We start from the raw sequence: 17,117 nt of genomic DNA, 5'->3' as shown, positions 1-17,117 counted from the left end.
TTATTTTTTACAGCTGTCATGTGAGGTAATAAAAATGATTAAAATGATTAATGATCTACCTTATCAGTCTGATCTTTATTTATCTCAGCATTTGAAAACACTGTTCTCTTAAATTAACAACCAAAGTTCATACAATATAAATCATTACATATATTTTAGGACTGTGCTTTACAGTGTAAATATTATTTATAACCGGATACCACGGTGTGTAGTGATTTTGATGATTATATTAATATCCTGACAAGTTGTTTAATTTTATAACAAAAAACAAACCTCGAACTGAAGTTTGACCTCACCGGCTGCAGTAGCGTCATCCGCCCCGTCAGGGGGCGCTGTAGTGCCGATGAGTAGCTTAGCCGTCAAAACCAGATAAACACGACATGGCCCTGAAATATCTATTTTTCCTGACAGTTTTTAAACTACAGTAAATATAAAAATACTCTCCGTTTGTGTCGGACATGTTGCGGACTCTATGTCTTTGAAGCACTCTCTGTCTGGCGCCGTTTTTGAGGTAAAAAGCCTCTTCTGGTGCTAACTGAAGCTAGCCGGCTAACCTGCTATCTTTAGCCGGGCATGCTAGGTGACGTTAGCCGGCTTTCACAAAAAATAAACAAAGCTGAACCGAAAATCGACACAAATAACACGTGCTAGGCTGAACATCAGATAAATATCACACAAGCAGCCATATCGCATACCTGACAGGACGTTTGATTCTGTAAAGGTGTCCCTGCATCATGTTTACCTCCGCTCAGGTGAGACTCTTGGAACAGGTAAACAGTCATTTCACACAGTGGTCCTGTCTGTGCCCCAGCAGCAGGCCAGATAGTCTTTTTGGGTGAATATACTGGAAAACAACCTGGGTAAGGAAGCAGAAGGAAATAAACATCATTGAAACCACTGCTGTGCTGTCTCCTTGAGTAGGAAGTGCTTCTATTGCATTTTAGAAGAATAATGACAGCAGTTAATGAGATGAACATGTCAGTGTATTAGTGGTTTAATGAGCTATCTCGAAGGCCAAACTAACTGACATTTTCTTGGTCTTTGCACGTCTAATGTGATGCTGCAGATTGATGGCAGACTTTATATGTGAATCTTAGATCCTTTTGAGGTACACTGGTAATAGTACTCTGCAAGACTTAAACACATGACAATCGTAGCAAAGTCAACATATCCATTCTGTTTCACACATCATTACTTTCCACTGCTGTCAGTGTGTGGATAAACTGATACTTTCTCTAAAATTTATAGTGAAGGAGATTTGTTTTTCAGCCAGCAGGTTGCGCCAGTCGTCTGCTAAAGGAGACTGATCCTTTGTTGTGTTGCTGGCTAGTGATGGTGTAGAAGATCCAGAATGTGCTGTGACTCAGCTTGCACTCACAATGTGTTCTGAATTGGGCAAACTCACACTGGACAAAGTGTTCAGGATAAGAAACATCCACCCTGCTTGGTGTGTGTCTGACTGCAGCCAGGTCATAAAAAGGCTTTTTAAACCTGCTGTCTCAGACCACTTATGCTTTTCAGGGAAAGGGACTCCCTGAACTCTCAACATCGTCCACTCCATCAACCAGGCATCAGCCAAGTGGGAAATCCGCTGCCTGCGTTATGAAATCAAAGATGTACAAGTTCCACCTTGGGTTAAAGAGTCAATGCAGTTGCAGGTCAGACACACAGTCTGATTCATTCTATTTCAAATTAGTTTTTGATCCAAACATGCAGCCACAATACTTGGCTACACAAACAAGGCCAACCCTAAAAAATTTATGCGAGCTCAGGGGGGAGCAGAGACACACTTAAATGCTGTTTTGTTTGCCGACTTTCCTTTTTTCTGTTTTTAAGACCATCAAAGACAGTTGCTACATACGAGACAGTTATGCTAATCGTTCCAACCAGCTACTGTGAGATTTTAGGATTAATTCTGTGTCCCTGTTGGAGAATTACCTGATCTTTGTTTTGTGTTTCCTGTGTAGGTGAAGGCTGACCACAGGAAAAGAGCCACAGCATTGGAGTCTGAGGGGACACAGGAAACCACCATCAACGTGGCAGAGGGTCGCAAGCAATCGCAAAATTCTAGCCTTAGAGGGAGAGAAGGCAGAGCAGATAAATAAAGCAACTGGTTAGTCCATTTCACTTTTGTCTTAAAGAAACAACTGTTTAACTTGGGATTTTTTTTTTCCTGAACCCAAATCTTGTGAGCATGTATGTAATTGAAGGTCTTGTCAAGTTAGGCCTTCATTACTCCAAATCCACAAAGCATTTAATTATGTGCCTTCAGCTTGTTACAACACTACATGAGCATCTCATGACCCAGACAAATCAGACATGGTCACAGACAACTTTAAGGCGTATTGAATAGAAGGGAATCAAGGACAATGTTACAAAATAGGATTTATGGCCTCTTAGGATATTATTCATTCAAGAACAAATCTACTTGTGTGATTAATTTACATGACTTTTCTGTTGTCTCGAGGTGAGGCCCAGGGTATGTTAGCCAAAGCTGGCCAAAGCAGAAGCTAAATCTGTGGCCATTCGTCTGCTGTCAGAGGCTCCGGCTGAACAGGCTTCACATCTTTTAGCCCCGGCTTGTTATAAAAGCTGAAAGCGTGAAGACCAGGATGGAAGAAGTCAGTGAAGAACTTCCAGTCCAGTCAACATCACCATTACCGTACTAAACTGTACCAAGAAAAAGAAACTTACTTTCACTCTGCTGAGTCTTACAAGCATACAGTGCAAAGGGCAATCTGTGGATAAACAGAGGTGATGCTGAGCAAGGGCAGCTGGGAAAGGAGAGAACCTGAAACACAAATCCTCTTAAGTATGTGCATTAAAGCTATGCTGTGAATCGTATCAGGCCCCGTGCTTTAAGAATGATGCATCTGGATCTTTTCAATAGCCTCATCACATTTGGTGCCTGTGAAATCATGTTTGCTCTGTAGGTCAGCCTGCTAATTCTATTTATTTGCTTTTTTATTGTTCTCACTCAGGAGACTTGTCGGCCTTTCAAAATGTCAAAGTTTTAAAAATCCCTTAACAATCTTGATTCTTCAGATGGGAGAGTATGAAGAATGAATTTATTTGTTGTGGATTTCCTGGGCTGGTCTCAGAAATAACAAAAAGGAATTTAAACTTGGTTGTAAATGTTAAAGTTTGTCCCTGTGTCTCAGTGAATACTGTGATGCTGCAACATTTTGATATTTCCAATGAAGAAACTACGATTACCATCTAACATCAGATATTTTGATGGACTTAGCGCTATCACCGCAGGCTTACTGACAGCATTGACAGGATAAAAGACTTGGTTTCCTAATGCAACCGTATAGTTTCCCTACCTTTGGGAATTCCGAGTTTAAGAAAATTGTATAATTAACCCAATGATGAAACACAAACCTTTTTATTATTTGGAAACTTGCAGAAAGAAACCACACAGTTTCATGTACATGAGTGTAGATTTTTAAGCCTCCTCATTAAGTTTATCACAAACACACACAGAAGTTTTGTCTATAAAATACTTTTATAGATAGAATGGAAAAAAAGGAAATCATTAAAACTCCTTTGAGTTCTTTAACCCTTCTCCAGCAAAAACTGCTTTTAAAAACCTCAAATCATTGAAGTGTTACTATTAAACTATCAAAGGTTTATTTTATATATATATAGAGAGAGAAACAACACTATATTATAGCTTTAATATTGAAGATTAGACAGAAAATGCCAAATAACTACAAATATTTTTAATGAAAAGGTGGATTCTTTCCTTTGGAATTGTAACCTTTATTTAATTTTAAGCGATTGCATTTGAATTGACGTCATGTCTGCGTCGGCTTCTAAAGGTTTTTGGTTTTTTGGCAGCCTTTGGGGAGAACTGTGGTCAATAAATACTGCATCAGAGAGCTCCCCCCCCCAGAAAAAAAACAAACAAACAAAAAAATTGTAAATGACTCTCAATTACAAGTGATTTGAAAAGGTTTGATAGAACATTAGACCTGGGAGGCCTTTATGCTTGTGTTGTGCCAAACAATTCTGCAAAACAGCACAAAGCCTGGCATTACATATGATTAAACCGTGTCCAATTCTTCGCTCCCAGCTCACATGATGAAATGGAGAAAGCAATGACTGGAATGTGGAATTTGGTTGCACGGATTTCGACACATAAAGCATACTGCAAGCACGCACTTGCCACTGTGAGTGTGCGTCTTTAATCCCCAAAAAGGCTGGCAGTGACTGGCCCAAAAATCGGATGTTTTCTCATTCGAGCTTTTCCCAGACACACCTCTCTCTCCCTCCTCCTTGTCATTGCTGGCCTCCTGCCTTCTCCACGTCTTCTCCCACCTGTCTTCCCCAAAATTTATCTTACAGTTGTCAGCAACGTCTTTTCCCTAGAAGAGGAAAAAAAAAAAGAAAAATCTATCATAATTTAGACAAAGATTTCAGCTTCTTACCCGTCCCTCCTCCTCTGTGACACACAGAAACACAAGCCTACAGCCTTGGGGCAGTATAGTTAAGGAGGTATGTAAAGTTTGTCTTTTTTAAGACCTTGAACTGACAAACCACAGGGAGAAAGACCAGGAGAAAGGGCAGGAGGGGGAGGGAAAAAGACAAAAGACGCAGCTCGAGGAAGTGTGAAGGGGAAAAGGCTTTTGGAGCTGCAGGTGTGAGACTATATTTCTCTATGTCCCCCCCGCCTTCTCACACACACAGACGAGTCTTGACATTGAAAGAAAGGATTGGGGGCAGCTGAAATAAAGCAGGAACCGCAAGAAAAAAAAAGACAGCTGAGGTAGCAGCAGCTCGTAAAAAGGCACTCACGGGCTGCAGTTCAGAAACTCGTACTATTGAACACACATTTTTGGAAATTTCATCAGCAGTTCCTGCCAGCCCGCTGAATTGCAAAACGCGGAGAAGGTAACAAATGCGTGAGAAAAGAAAGAGAGATAAGGAAAGGGGGAATAATGTGACTTGATACTGACAGTTGAGCTTTTTTTTGTTTCGGAATAAAGACTGCAGTAAAAATAGCCTCTCCAGTGAATTTAAGTCACATACAAAGATGGTGATGGCACGTGTTGGGAGAATGTGGATCAGTGCCAGGCTGCTGTGTGCTTCTGCAGACACTGTATAGCCTACAATTTACAGTGGAAAAAAAAGTGTGTGCGCCAGTACAATCAGCTATAAGACAAGAATCCTTTCTCAGATCCTTCACTCCACCCACAAGAGACAATCCCTCCATTCTTGTATTTTTTCCTCATTCACTCAGACAGGACATCTAAGAGCAAGGCGCGCATTTCTCGTCTCCTCTGCACAAAAACTTGATGCCAGAAGCTTTTTCTTTTCCCCCTTCTTTTTTCCGAAAAATCTCAATTTCAGAGCAGGATTTGGAGTAAGCTCTTCCACTTCTTACTCTCTCTCTCTCTTTGATCAGACAGCCTGACAGAAAAGTTGTGACAGATTTAGAAAGCGGTAAAAAAGAAAAAAGAAAAAGAGAGGGAGAGAGACTGAGAGGGAGAGTTTCGCCCTGAAGGTTTCTGAGAGAAACAGGAGACAGATAAAGAGGCAGCGATAATCAGAGAGGAGAGAGAGACAGAGAGAGTGAAAAGTACAGCCGCTGTGTGAGGAGAAAATATAGATAAAGAAAGCGAGGAGGTGCACCAGTCTGAAGGGCAAGGGGCAGGCTGAAGAAGAAGACCAAGGCTGGAGTGGAAAAGAAGATAAATGGGACAGTCAGCTAAGAAAAGGCTGAAGAAAACTTCAGGTTCAAGGCGAAGAAAGATATAAAGAGTGAAGAAACTTAAGGAACATCATATCACCAGCAAGAATGGACGTGCAGCAAGAGAAGAGGAAGTGCTTCCTCTGAAGAAGAAGGAAGAAGAAAAAGGAGCCGCGTTAGACGCTGTGAAGAGGAGACGATTTCCTCATCATGATTTATTCAGCTGATTTCCCATATTCAAAGAACCTGCGCCAGAAGAGCAACTTCGTCCCAGGATAGAATGAAGAGAGGAGCAAAGAGATACCTGCCAAGTCTGTGATACCCTCCTGTTCCTCTTTCTCCTCCTCTTCACCTCAGACCTCCACCTTCCGCTCATCACTTTGCATCCAGTTTTAAATTCACCACCTTCCTCCTCCTCTGTCCTTATATCTCCTCTCCTCTCCTCTCTTCTCCATCTCCTCACTATGTGGATACCAGCTTTGCTCCTATGGATGCTTAATATCAGCAATATGTGCTCAGGACAAGACTATACAGACAATTATCAAACTGGAGACGTTGGCACTAAGGTGAGACATTTCATTTCCATGTCATCCATAAAACTTTGAGCTTCATCTGAGTTTTACACATTTCTACAGCATCTGCATTTTATCATACGGGTGAAAATTGAAAAGAGAAAGTTGGATAAATACATAAATGGGTCACTGAACACCGTCCAATCTGACTGAACGCCAAAGAAGAGGATTTCTTTTGGAAGAATCTGCGATGGAAAAAACTTCCAAACCATTCCTCAAAAGTTTTTGAGTATTATAACTCTCTGCTCTTATTACATGCTTATATTTAGTCTTTTCATTGTTCAGAAAATCTAAATATCTGTAAGAAGCACAACTGAACCAGGAAAAGTCGAATTAACTGCAGAGGTGAAGATCTACAACATGGCATCATCAGCAAAGAAAAACAACAACAGTCAAAATCAGAGAACTGCAATTTAAAACAAGTGTAAACAAATAATTTAAAAAATTCAACAAAATCATCAGAAAGCTAATTCCAAAGTCTCAAATGCCTCAGAGAGAGGCTACCACAGCAGACTCAATAATTGTACTTTGAGCAGATCCCAAAGAATGACAGCTCCTTCCAGGGAGTTTGGAAGTTCAGACAGACATGGTTCGGATACAGCTGTATCCTATCAACAACCTTTGATTGGATAAATGTTTATTATCGTTATTAAGTTTAACTTGACTAACTGCCAAACATGGAAAAATTAGCAGCATGAATGCAATCAGCCTAAGTGTCTATTATTACTATCAATTACAGCGAGTGTCCTTCCAGAAAGTTTGGAAAGTCCTGGCTTTTTTAAAAATAACTGGTCTCCTTTAAGTTAGTGGAACATTCTAAGTGCTTCCTGCATGATTTTATTCTGTCAAATAGAAAATTATCTGCTCTGCTGCTCTCGGTTTCAACTTTACTGTAAATGCTGCTCATGAGTCAGCCAGGAAACTCTGAAGTATTGCTGTTGAATTTTAACCTCTGTCAAAGCATCTTGCAGCAGATGTCGTTTGTAGCAGTGAGACAAAATACTCAGAATGAATGATAGCATCAGTTTATGACTCCAAATACATATAGGAAGGTATTTTAAATCATGCTTCATGTTCTTTAAATTGATCATCAATTTTAATGGGGTGCACAGAAGGAAAAAAAAGGATAAAGCTGAAGCATAAGCTACAGACCGCGGGACAAATGCATGGGTGTGGGCATACACGTCTGATGAGTGCCAGCTGTATCTAATGATGGTCACACCCCATTGAACTGGACTAATGATGATCTGCCATGACCTCATAGTCCCACAGCGATGACCTCATGTCATGTGACCACTTAACAACACAAAGGAGAGGGAGGGAATGCGAACTAAATCTGGGAAGACCTTGAAAGAAAGAGAAGAGTCTATCCTCCAGAGTGTAATTACAACTCTCCATCAATATTATGTACAGATTCTACCAATTCTATTTGCTTGAAAGATTAATACCATCAAGGGGAGAGCGTTTTTTTTTTTTTAAACCAATCACTTTAAAAATCAATAAAAAAGAGCATGATTGTGAAATGTGCCCAATGGAATGGGTCAGGTCAATCATTTTAGTCCAGCTCAAAGCATCTCAACAGCTTTAGGAGGATTTGACATGAAATTCAGCACAGTTGTTCAGTGTTGACTTAACTGAGCTGCTGACTTTATTTCTGGCACCATCATGGGGTCCACTTTTGTGCTTTTGGGTAATTTATGTCTACAAGTATTAAATTGGTCCTGATATTAATCTCCCTCTCAGGGTTAGCTGTACTTCATATACTACTACCGTAGACATCAAATTGAACATTCAAACTGAATAAAGAATTTCCGATTTGATGAGCGCATGAAAACATCAAATTAGAAAGACAGCTGTGAGACACAGGCGGGAATGTGTATTAGACAGATAAGCTGGATGGAAACTAACTGGGAGGTCAGGAGAGAGTTGGGCAGAAACATAAATGGTGAGACTGATAACAAAATAGAGATCTGGTCTCTGTTAAGGTAATGCCAGCCGTGCCAGTTTGGGGAATGAAGCAATCACTCACAATCCCTGGAGGAGGAATGTCTGACACTCAAAACTCTCAGCTGATGTTCTTCCTTCACACAAGACACAGCAACCTCTATCAGCCAGCCTGACAAACAATTAACTTTTTGTCTTTAACGTATGATACCAGTGAGTAGTACAACAGAGCCACCTGTCAAGACGACTGAAAAATCATTATGGGGATGACTCACCACAGGAATGGTTTATGGCGATAACCTTTTCCACCTCATAAAGCCTTGTCATGCAAGAATCATAGTAATGTGGCTTTTTAATCTCAATAGTGTTGTTGGTCTATTGATGTTGGTCAGACCAGAGATTTACTAAAAGGATGCAGAAAAGTGTTGTGAGACTTGAAGCCCATGGGTCAGATTACAGCGTCTTGCTTAGAGGCCCTGCCAGAGCTGGGCAGGTATTTTCAAGTCTTATCACTTAGCCTGAGGTGAAGTTTTTTTGGGAAAAGAAAAAAAGAAAAAAAAAAGAAAACAAAACTTTAAAAAAAGGCTTTAAAAAAAAAAAAAAAAAAAGGTGCACAAACGTAGACTGACTCATGACAGAAACAGGCTTTGGAGAGTTGATGTGTATTTGAATACAACAATGAGTGCGTGTAGGTGAGGAGAGGACAGACACTCATAATAACCAACAGTAGCCAACAGTAACATGTTACAACACATTGGAAGCTTTGGTATTCACTGTTTATCCAACCCAGAGCAGCATGGTACAATTTGCTGTCTCTCATATATTTCCTACAGAAGCAGCAACTCAGAACACATCACCCTCATTTCTAAGACCATCCAAAAGTAAATGGGTCATTAAAATAAGATTTAACTGAGGAGGGCCTGTGTGTGGGGACTTTCTGCATTACCTGTGATTACTGTCTTCCAGGCTGCGGGGATGTCAGATGACCAGCACAGTTTGGAGGCGATAACCAATGTTGATCAGCTATTACAGCTTCTGTACCCTGAGTACAGCCTGCTTCAGCACTGCCTGAGGAAGAAATCATCCCCTTTCTCCTCATCGCCGTCTTTCCCCTCCACCTCAGCAGGCCCTTTGGTCCACTCCAATGATGATGATCTGTGGGGACACCCAAGGGAGGAGGCGCTTTACAAAGTGGACAAGACTTTGGAAGGTAAAAACTGAGATTTCAGTTTGATTTAGGTGAACTGCAGACCAGTGGTATCTACAATAGCACATTTAAATTTATAAATGGAGCAAAGCTCACATCAATCAAGCTCGTTTTAGATTTTTAACATTTTTGGAAGCGTTTTCTTACTATCTCACTTATTACAGTCTTTAACGAGCTAGAAAAGATTGCCAACACGCCTTAAAATCAGAGCCGTGGAGATAAAACAAGAGAAATCATACTTTTGAAGAACGTCAAGACAGATTCAGTTCACTGGAAACAGACAAAAGGCTGTGATAAATACAATAAATGGAGAAAATAAGGCTTGCTGGAAAAAAGCCTGGAGAAAAAGCAGGAAAAAGCTCCGTGATTTCCTTCCTACAATAACAGGTAAATTAAGATTAAAGCAGTTTCTCTATCACACGTCTTCAGTGATTCTGGAGGAGATCCAGAGGACCTCATGCCAACCCAGAGAGATGTGTGTTGAGGTTTCCAAAGAATATCCAGAATCCACCAGTCAATTCTACCTCCCTCGCTGCGTGGCACTTCATCGGTGCGGAGGATGCTGCACCAACGAGGCATTTTACTGCACCAATACAAGCTACTCGTTTGTAAACAAGACAGTAAGTGTTGGAGTCTCTCCTTTCTTTCTGTCTTCAATGTCTGAAAACTGTTTCACAACTGAATTATTGAGCAGTCTGCTCCACTTCTTCACTGTGTTGGTGTTTTCTGCTCATACACCTCGAGCTGCCTCAGGAAACAGGACAGAAACCAATTTACCCAGTTATGTAACAAGCCCAGATGCATTACACCCTAGTTCCCACTGCAATGGGACACCCTTTGGCTGCAACAGGACATCGAGACCCTACGACTCACATAGTCAGGCACTGTTGCGCAGTCTTACAACACTTACATCAATCAAAAACACCCCAGGGCAGAACTTTTGTTACGAAAGCAGCAAGCAGAATTAAAAAGACAAAGAATATAATAAAAGACACACACACCACTAATCAGTCATCCTTCTTCCCCGCCAGTTGATGGAACTGTCTCCACCAAGAATGGATCGCTCTGTCGTCATGGTAACATTCATCAACCACACTTCGTGCGAATGCCTCCCCAAGCGGCCGCTCCACTCCATCATAAGGCGAGCTGTGACAGATCACCTGTGAGTAAGAATGGAGGCTGACATGTGTTTGTGTGTGTGTTTATTTTCTGAGTCAGTGCTTCTGTATTCTTATATACATGATGTGTGTGTCTGTGTGTGTAGGTGTTCTCTTGAAGTCCCCTGCGCTGCAGGGTCATTTTGGGATCCTGTGAATTGTGTGTGTGTCTCAACAGATTCCATAAACTACTCTGAGAGAGAGACAGGTACGGTTGTTTACTTTGTGCTGTTGTATAATGAAGGGGTTATTAAAGTGATTAAAGAGAGAAGAAAGGAAATATATCTGTAACTCAGATAAACCAAATTATGTTTTTCTCCTCAACTTTACACTTGTTGATTTATAAAAATACTTTGGGCTGTTCATTTTTGGGGCAAAATCAAAGCAAACTGTGTTGAGCAGCCAGGCTGACTCTCCAACACTTCAAAACACAACAAACAAGCTTTGCCTTGTAAAACGCTTTAAAGTAATGAGAATTTCAACAAAACAAATGAATCACAGCAATAAATTGCAAGTACACGGGTCAAAGGTCGTGCTATGTCCAGAATAAAAGGGTGGTGGCCAGGGTTAGAAGCAAGGGATGTGTGAGCTCAGAATTCATCAGACTTGACTAATGCCTTGAGCGTAATACACTACAGTCAGTGTTTGGACATATAGTATGTTGACGCCGCAGCAGCGTGAAGATGGGTCACCTGGCGTGGAGCGAGCCGACACAATATGAGATGATTTCACTGACTGAAGTGGAAATCACATGCTGTTTAGTTTAGTTCAGCTTCAGTGAAAAACTGCACAACATTGACCACCAGCTCTCACATTGTGGAGCGCCTGAATACTGAAAATATGAAGCCAGATTGATTGTCCATTATATCTTGGTGCAACAGTTTTCTTTTAGTTTATTTTTTGTCTTTAACTTCCTTGTTGCTCATCCAAAATGGAAACCCCAGACCTTAGAAAACAACTGGAGTTTTTTTTTTGTGTTATGAGTCAGATTTCAGCCTTTCAAAAACTCCACAGCACCACAGCCAAATGATCATGATGGTAATGCCTTGGCGGCAAATGCAACAAAATGAAACAATTTCTGCTCGAGGGAATGTTTATTCAACTGCAATATGAGAAGCCAATGTGTCGTTGTGGTATTTCACTTGTACAATCATGCAGTGAACAACAGTGCCTGCCATCTCCACCTACTTTTTATTTATATAGCAGACTGTAAATAGATACCTATGGGAAAAGTATGACAGATCAAAAATGCAGGCTAATTTTGTATTTTGTCATTTTTATGTATGTGAAACAAAGCTGAGAGTCGAGAGACTAAAATAAGTTTTTACCTCCTCTCCACATGGCCTTCAGACGAGCTGGAATCAGGTCTGCTGGCTCTCTGCGGGCCCAACAGGGTTCTCCAGGACTCCAGCTGCGAGTGCGTCTGTCGAAATGGACTCACCGAGGACAGCTGCGATGTGGGCTGGAGGCTGGACCACAACACCTGTAAGGAGTTCAGTTATGGAAAATACATTCATATATATGGCTGTGTAACACAGAATTAAAGGATGAGAGTCTGCACTGCTGTCTGCACAAGCTGATTCGTCTCAGTCAGAAATTCTGGGAAGCTGTCAAGAGCTGACTCATTAATTGGGATGGGACGATTACAGTGAGAGAAATCATTGCAGTGTCACAATTATTATGGGTTTGATGGGACAATTATCAACTGTCAATCATGCCTAATGTTTCTATCAGTTTTTAACTATTAATTCAAGGTGCAGTATGACTAAGCCTCCACAGTTGGATAACTGCAAACTTTTACAACGCAGTTAATAGTAAAATCATTCATCGGTACCACCCCTACTCAATAACTCAGAGCAGATATGAGAGACTGCTTTTCCTGAAAAGTGGTTCACAGGGGTCCAAAAACACCAATTTTCTAAAGCTACCTTTAACCAGGTTTACTGTAAATACACCGCATTTATGAGAAAGGGGCTGTCAGTTCGAAAGCAGCTGAGTAAGATCAGGATAAATAAGCAGACAGAGGGAAGTTTATGCAACTATAAAACATGTAAAGACATGAACGCCAAATATTTGGCCCAACAATGAAGGAACTGGTGCACAGTGATACACTGGCTTCACTACGTAAAGTCTGCTTAGACTTTCCACCTGCTCTTCTCTCAGGTGAATGCCAGTGTGAAGGTCAAGGTGAGGGGAAGTGGTGCCCTGCTGGCCAGCGGTGGGATGAAGACCTGTGTGGCTGCGTGTGCGCTGCAGACTGCCCTGGGAATCAGCCCCTGAACCCCGACACCTGCCTGTGTGAGTGCAGAGAGAGTGCACAGTCGTGTCTGCGGCAGGGCAAGAGGTTCAACCCCAACACCTGCAGGTAGGCCTGCGAGGACGAGCCTGGTGTGTCCTGGAGCAAAACACTGAATTTCTCAGCTCTGCACTCTGACCTCCCTGTGGAGAGGGACTGGAGAAGAGAGAACGTTTCCTTGGGGGACAAAATTATCCCAAGTATCCAGACTCTGGCTCTCTGCCAGCTGGACCCTTAACTTTCAGAGCCCCCTCTGCTCGATGCCAAATAAGCCAATAAGCAATAACAAACATTTTTTTGTTGGTCTTCAACATGAATATCTTTCTTCAATGTAGGAAAACATAAATCAAGTACTTTCATAAAATGTTCATAAATTACATTTTCCAATTATAGCAGCTGGTATTGGATGATGAGAAAGAGGGAATGTCCTTTCTCTCTCTCTCTCTCTCTCTCTCTCTCTCACAATGTTGCTGGCTGCTCCACCTTTCTCTGTTTGGGTTGCATATTCCACATACACTAGTAGACCTTATTGTTTTTATGCAATCATTTACTTCTAAGTCTTAGTCAGATTTCCAGGACTGTCGTGAAAACATTCCAGCTAATTGGTCCCTCATTTCCTACATTTGGTGTTGCATAAAATTTCCCTGCTTGACACATCTAGTTCCACAAACCACTCAGTGACCTGTATGTTTCCATTTAATTGCATTACAACAGTTACCATAATTTGCGGCAGGAATCAAAAAACGCCCTCAGAATTCCTACTTAATGTTTTCAGAGGATGTTAAACACGTCATGTCGTCTGGTCTCTGGCCCCAACAAAGGTTGATTTCTTGGGTAGTGACTCAGATCAGCACCACAGGCAATTCTCCACTCTGCTGCTGGAGTCTTTTTTAAGATGCACCTCTGAATTCTGCACAGCTCAGGTTACCTGAACCAGAAGCTCGTACTGGGAAAACTGGCCCTGCGTGTTGCGCCTCGCACTGGGAGCTCTGCAAGAGACAGAGGAAAAGCATGAGAGCCCGAGAGACAGGCAGAAAGGAAGAGAAATCTCAATGGACACGTCAAACATTCCAAACTGGAAAGAGAGAAGCTCACTCGCTTTATGTCGTTCACACGTTTCCACATGGCCTTATATGGTAGCAGGACGCCGTAAACCTTTGTCCACGGCCTCAGTTGCGTGTGCATGGTTTCATGCATGTTGCGGTTCCCACAGCCAGCATGCAAAAGATCAACCTTCCTGTGAACCCGGAGGTCTGCAGAGAGACCGGGTGAACTCGATGACAGTGAGCAGAGCAGCCATGAGACAGGCAGGCGGACTCCGAGACAGATGGAGTGGCAGGCACAAAGACAAACACATATAGAGACAAAGTTTTGATATGACTGATTTCTAATCATGGCTTTACACGTATGGGAAAGGTCAGTGAAATACACACCAGTGACCCTAGATGGCAGTTTCTAAACTTTCTCAGCTGAGGAGGGCTGTAATAAATAACCCTTTACACAAACTGAACCCAATGATGGAGCTTTCCTGGGTTGTGAAGTGTGACCTACTTTTGTTTGTCCAACCTTTAAGCTCCAAATTCAACTGTCTTCAGTATTTAGTCTTGTCATAAAGGAAGAGATGATGTCTTGCAAAGGCAGCGTGCCTTTTATTTTTTTCCTTTTTGAGATAGTAAGTCCAGACATGAACTGAAGGTGTTCCATCGTTTTTGAGGTTTTTCAGTGTGTCCAATTAAAATAAAGCAAAATAAATGTTTACAAAGAGGTTAGCAATTGACTTGGTACTCTTATGCAACAGGTTTTTTTGTTTCCTATGAATAACCTAACACACAAGGCAGCTGCAGAAAGATGGGGCAGCATAGAATAGTGTGAATCCTTTCCATCATTCTATTCATTGTTTTGTCTATCTGTTGGTTTCACTCAACATCTGGTCACCGGGGGTGGGGGGGTACACACAGAAGACCATACACCTACTGTGACTTTGAAAAGGAGCGTTCCCAGAATTTTGGCCTCAACCCTCCCTCTTTCTTTCTTTCTCCCTCTCTCTCTGGAGAAAAACTGTCCCTTTCTCCCACACACAGAATCTTTTGATGCGCGCACAAACAAAACTTGGATCAGCGTTTATCCAAAAGGGATGTGAAGATCTGGCTTATCCATAGCATGCATGCCAAAAGAGTATAATCTCCTCTGTGTCTTCATTTCTATTTCTCCTGTTTCCTCCCTTCCTTTCCACAACCTCACCCGTTTCCTCTCAACTCATCTTTTTCACTCCCCTCTTTATCATTTCTCTGCTACTTTTCCGCCCTATTTTTGTCTTAATAGTGTTTAATTATATTCCCCCCGCCCCCTCCCCTCTTTCCAGTTGTTACAGGTTGCCCTGCAGAAAGCCCAGGCGTGTTTGCCCGGCTGGTTTTTACTACAGCCACCAAGTCTGCCAGTGCATTCCCAAATACATGAGGCCTAAATGGAGTTAAGTGATCACAGACAGGCATCGGAGCCGGTTGGCAGACACCACCATTTAATCCCCCTTCACCTGAGGCTTGAAACATTTTGGCCTGAAAACAAAGACGCTAGAAGCAGCTTGACAGGAAGGTCAGGAAGCTGCAACCACACTTGGATTACAACAAAACCACAAAGAGCATTGGACCTCAAATAAAACTGAATTCTACAAAAGAGGATGGGAGTGCTTCTCAGTGGGAAAAAAAGTTTCAAAACAACCAGCCAGTTCCAGTCTAACTAGTAAAAAGAGATATCTGACTCTCAGTGCCCACATACCGGCTGGAAAAGAAGTGATCGCAGCCTGAAAGTGCGATGCCAGCAGCAGGACGGATCAATTCGGCCCTGAGCGAAGCATTAATCTCTGCTGCAACTTGTTTGAGCAAGAACATCAACCACCGGGCTCCTGCAGCCTCACGGCTGTGCGAAATGGCAAGTGGAATAAGATAATGACAGACGAGATGCCATGTTTTCTCTTTTTTTCCCCCAGATTAAATAAGATGTAGGCAACTTCACACTTTGGCAGCAGTGAGTCACGAGATGGTCCAAAGGTTGAAGGATTTGTTTAGCAGAATTCATGTAATGTGATTACGCTGGGGCTTTATAATCCCCCTTTTAGTAGAGATGGGAATGGTGATAGTATCTTCTCATGGTCTGTTTCCAGCTCGACATTTGTAAATCTGTTGTTTCTATATTTGACAAGGATGTAATGTGTTCCTGCTCAGTTTTTGCATAAAAGTCTTTGCCAGTGCAATTTCCTTCATTTTATTGTGAGAGAGTCAAGGTTTAATGCCAGAGCCTGTTTAATTAAACACTTATTTAAACACTCCCAACAGTTATTATATCTTCCAGTTTCTACTTGTCTCTACTGCAGTGCTGCTCTGTGAAGATTTCCTTCATACTTGGTTGAATCCAGTCACAGTGGATGTTAAGATTCGGACACACATTCTTCTAATTTAACTTTCTATGTAATATATTTTGTAAATATTAAAATCTTTTCATATTTAAAATTGATATTTTGAAGATGCAATCATGTAGTTGTAAAATACAGTATTTAAGTCACAATCATAACTAAATATTGTTTTAGAATGAAACTATTTACATGTCTTTGTTCTTCTGTAATTTTAATTATTATGGAAACATTGCAACTATGTTTTTAATTGTCCATTTTCTCTGCCCTGCAAAAGATTCATTTTAACACGTCATTTAAGTCAAAACAGCTGAAAGATACACTGAATGTTAAGATGAAGATTAGCTGCAGCGTAGAAAGGATTGTCGTGTTTGTGCTATGTGGATGCGAAACAAGTCTTAAATTCATTAATCATACTATGATTAAATATTTAAGGTAGTTTTGAAGTGTTGATTAAATATCTTGTCAAATCCAGATGTTTGTGTCCCAGTTTTGTTCATTTGGAGTGTTATATTCACAGCACTGAGACACTCTTAATGATTATATATTATGTCAAGACCAAAACATGAAATGCTGCATTAACAGACTGTTGTTTCTGTTTGCTTACTTTGCTGCCTGTGAATTCAACTTTTTATTTGCAAGAAAGACTGAGTTCTTACTCGCTCTTAAAAGCCAGTCTTGCTTTAGTTAGTATTTTGTGTAAATTTTCTATCCATAATCTGGTGGCAGGTACGTATATTTCAGTGAAGAATGCCAACCACTGTGCATTTTATGAATAAAAACAGCCAAATCTATGTTTCAACACATTGTCATCTTCCAAGTTTCAAGATAAACGATGCA

At 41.3% G+C, this 17,117-nt stretch overlaps 1 protein-coding gene, 1 long non-coding RNA gene and 1 pseudogene across 3 annotated transcripts; 2 read left to right on the top strand and 1 right to left on the bottom strand.

Annotated features, from left to right (window-relative positions):
• Positions 1-573: 573 nt before the first annotated feature.
• Positions 574-2,118, top strand: LOC115050674 (stomatin-like protein 2, mitochondrial; annotated as a pseudogene).
• A 1,285-nt stretch (positions 2,119-3,403) lies between these two features.
• LOC115055011 (uncharacterized) lies at positions 3,404-10,560 on the bottom strand. The gene is made up of 3 exons (XR_003841648.1): positions 10,420-10,560; positions 9,158-9,366; positions 3,404-4,370 (listed from the first exon to the last, which is right to left on the bottom strand). It is a non-coding gene; the product is annotated as an uncharacterized LOC115055011 (long non-coding RNA).
• LOC115054998 (vascular endothelial growth factor C-like) lies at positions 5,214-17,071 on the top strand. Of its 2 annotated transcripts, XM_029520362.1 has the most exons (9): positions 5,214-6,006; positions 6,173-6,261; positions 9,178-9,421; positions 9,848-10,038; positions 10,450-10,580; positions 10,683-10,783; positions 11,926-12,060; positions 12,739-12,940; positions 15,234-17,071. In XM_029520362.1, exons 1-9 carry the CDS (start codon positions 5,976-5,978, stop codon positions 15,343-15,345), a joined length of 1,236 nt encoding a protein of 411 aa, XP_029376222.1. In that variant the 5' UTR covers positions 5,214-5,975; the 3' UTR covers positions 15,346-17,071. The 2 variants fall into 2 exon arrangements, with proteins under 2 accessions (XP_029376222.1, XP_029376232.1); XM_029520372.1 differs by having other exon boundaries at positions 5,216-6,261; positions 15,234-17,070.
• The last annotated feature ends 46 nt before the right edge of the window (positions 17,072-17,117 follow it).

Source organism: Echeneis naucrates, chromosome 2 (genome assembly GCF_900963305.1).
Source record: "Echeneis naucrates chromosome 2, fEcheNa1.1, whole genome shotgun sequence".
Lineage (NCBI taxonomy): Eukaryota > Metazoa > Chordata > Actinopteri > Carangiformes > Echeneidae > Echeneis > Echeneis naucrates.
This window is presented reverse-complemented; position numbering and strand designations above follow the sequence as displayed.

What these genes read in the sequence shown, in the direction of transcription:
- LOC115054998 (XM_029520362.1), top strand. Translation starts at nt 5,976, where the DNA reads ATGAAGAGAGGAGCAAAGAGATACCTGCCAA. An exon ending in AGCAAAGAGATACCTGCCAA is followed by an intron (nt 6,007 to 6,172) that starts GTCTGTGATACC and finishes TGTGGATACCAG; the next exon opens with CTTTGCTCCTATGGATGCTT. An exon ending in CTACTCTGAGAGAGAGACAG is followed by an intron (nt 10,784 to 11,925) that starts GTACGGTTGTTT and finishes CATGGCCTTCAG; the next exon opens with ACGAGCTGGAATCAGGTCTG.